At 48.6% G+C, this 2479-nt stretch overlaps 1 protein-coding gene across 1 annotated transcript; it reads left to right on the forward strand.

Moving 5' to 3' along the window:
- The first annotated feature begins 445 nt into the window (after window positions 1-445).
- On the forward strand, window positions 446-2479 carry LOC117585847 (mitochondrial 2-oxoglutarate/malate carrier protein). Its single transcript, XM_034275591.1, has 2 exons — window positions 446-1189; window positions 1283-2479. Exons 1-2 carry the CDS (start codon window positions 1064-1066, stop codon window positions 2114-2116), a joined length of 960 nt encoding a protein of 319 aa, XP_034131482.1. The 5' UTR covers window positions 446-1063; the 3' UTR covers window positions 2117-2479.

Raw genomic sequence — 2479 nt, forward strand, 5'->3', positions numbered from 1 at the left:
ATGCAAAAACAAAAGAAGAAAGATATTGAAAATATAACTGTGAGTTACACGAACAATTACTGTAAACAAAAGGTATAGAGCGTCGGGCGGTGTAGGGTATTCTGCGCTCTTCCCTTGAACGTAGCAGCTGTTTGGCGTTTAACAACACCGACGAGACTCTCTGAGAGAGAGAGAGAGAGAGAGCTCGTAGAGTTGTCAGGCACCAAACGAGAGCCACCTACGCTTTTACAATTGTTTCAAAATTAGCGAAACAATATTTCAAAATCAGTTTGAGTCCAAATCAAGTCAGTAATATTTTATAGTGAAACACAATATTTGATACTATTTTCTAAGAATCAAGCCATTTTACTAAATCTTAGTTTTAATAAATCGTATGTTCGAATGGATGGCAACCCTTGCGCTCTCCCGCGCCGCCGCTCTACACACGTCATCAGCTGGGCAGAAACAACAACACAACCCACTTTCGTCATCACATGTATTTCTGTTGCCAGTGCGTTTTATTTCGGTTTAAATGCAGAAATATTTATAAACCAAGCAGACAAATTGCAATAGTGGCCTCACACCCGAAACACGTGCAAGTGCCCGAAAAGTGGCGCCTCAGTGAAGCAACAGGCTGTCTCTGACAGTGGGAGAGAGGCGGACGTGTGTGTGACGTGCATTGACATTGAATCACATTCGGCTCGCGGTTTCTCTGCCAAGTGCCAAGCACAGAGAGAAAGCAAAAATAAAACGAGGAAGCGTTGTTGGCTACGCCAGAAGCACTACCAACACCTATAGCACCCGTATCAGCTGGTCTCTGTGCGTAAGGAAAACTTATTAATTGTGCGACCGGGCAGCAGTACGCGGCGCGTGTTCGACAACATTCCCAGCAGGGTTCTCAGTGCAACAGCAGCAACGAGGGCAGCAGCAACTACAACTGGAAATTGGAATCGACAGAGAACTGCGAGCCCCAGACACAGACACAGACAGAGGCACAGCCAGAGCCCCAGCCCCAGCACTGCATTTAATCAAAACATTTCGTGTTGTGTAATCGCCCGGGAGTAGCGAAAAAGAAACAGCAAATATGAGCAACGACGCCGCAAAACCCGCGGAGGTGTCTGCCAAGAAGAGCGCCCCCAATGCTATCAAATTTCTGTTTGGAGGTCTCTCCGGTATGGGAGCCACAATGGTTGTCCAGCCCCTGGACTTGGTGAGTGAGAAATCAATTGATTTGTGGATAACAAATGCTCCAGCTAATTTTTGAAGAGATTATAATCCCAATCTCTCTCTCTGTGCTTTCAAGGTGAAGACACGAATGCAGATCTCTGGGGTCGGTGGCGGCAAGAAGGAGTTCCGCAACTCCTTTCACTGCATCCAGCAGATTGTCAGCCGGGAGGGACCCCTGGCTCTCTACAAGGGCATTGGTGCTGCTCTGTTGCGTCAGGCCACCTACACCACCGGGCGTCTGGGCATGTACACCTATCTGAACGACCTCTATAAGGAGCGTTTCGACAGGAACCCCAATGTGGTAGACAGCATGGCCATGGGAACTATTGCTGGAGCTTGCGGCGCCTTCATTGGAACCCCGGCCGAGGTAGCTCTAGTGCGTATGACCTCCGACGGCCGCCTGCCGATTGCGGAGCGACGCAACTACACGAATGTAGCCAATGCGCTGACGAGGATTACCCGCGAGGAGGGTCTAACAGCGCTCTGGCGTGGCAGTCTGCCAACTGTGGGAAGGGCCATGGTCGTGAACATGACCCAGCTGGCCAGTTACTCGCAGTTCAAGAATTACTTCCACGAAGGACCGCTGCAGATGAACGAGGGCATCAAGCTACACTTCTGCGCCAGCATGTTGAGCGGTCTGCTGACCACCATGACTTCTATGCCGCTGGATATTGCAAAGACGCGTATTCAGAACATGAAGACGGTCGATGGCAAGCCGGAGTACCGTGGCACTGCGGACGTCCTGCTCCGCGTGGCTCGCCAGGAGGGTGTATTTGCCTTGTGGAAGGGCTTCACACCCTACTACTGCCGCCTGGGACCACACACGGTGTTGACCTTCATTCTGTTGGAGCAAATGAACCAGGGCTATAACAAATACGTTCTGGGTGCGGAAACTAGTTCTGGATTGTAGTGTTCTTTTAATTGAAATTGTCCAGATGAGCAGCCGCCCAGCTGGAATCTGGCCTGTAAATTGATTCCAAAAGGATTCCAACCATTGCAATACCACCCAGAAACAAGAAGAAGATGATGTAGGACGGACAATATCCCCGGGAGCGAACAATTATCCCGATCGATGAATGTGTGTGCGAATGCATGTGCGTGTATATAATGTTATGGTTAAACCAATGTAGGGCATTTAAATGTCGGCAATTCCGGTGACAATATTACATGATTATGTCTATATAGTATATATGTATATCTCGATGTTGAGACAGTTTTTCTGTAGCGCCTTAAATTGAAAGTGTATTCTCAATAAAGCACAAATTGATCAACC

The sequence above is a fragment of the Drosophila guanche genome, unplaced genomic scaffold (assembly GCF_900245975.1).
Source record: "Drosophila guanche unplaced genomic scaffold, DGUA_6, whole genome shotgun sequence".
Taxonomy (NCBI): domain Eukaryota; kingdom Metazoa; phylum Arthropoda; class Insecta; order Diptera; family Drosophilidae; genus Drosophila; species Drosophila guanche.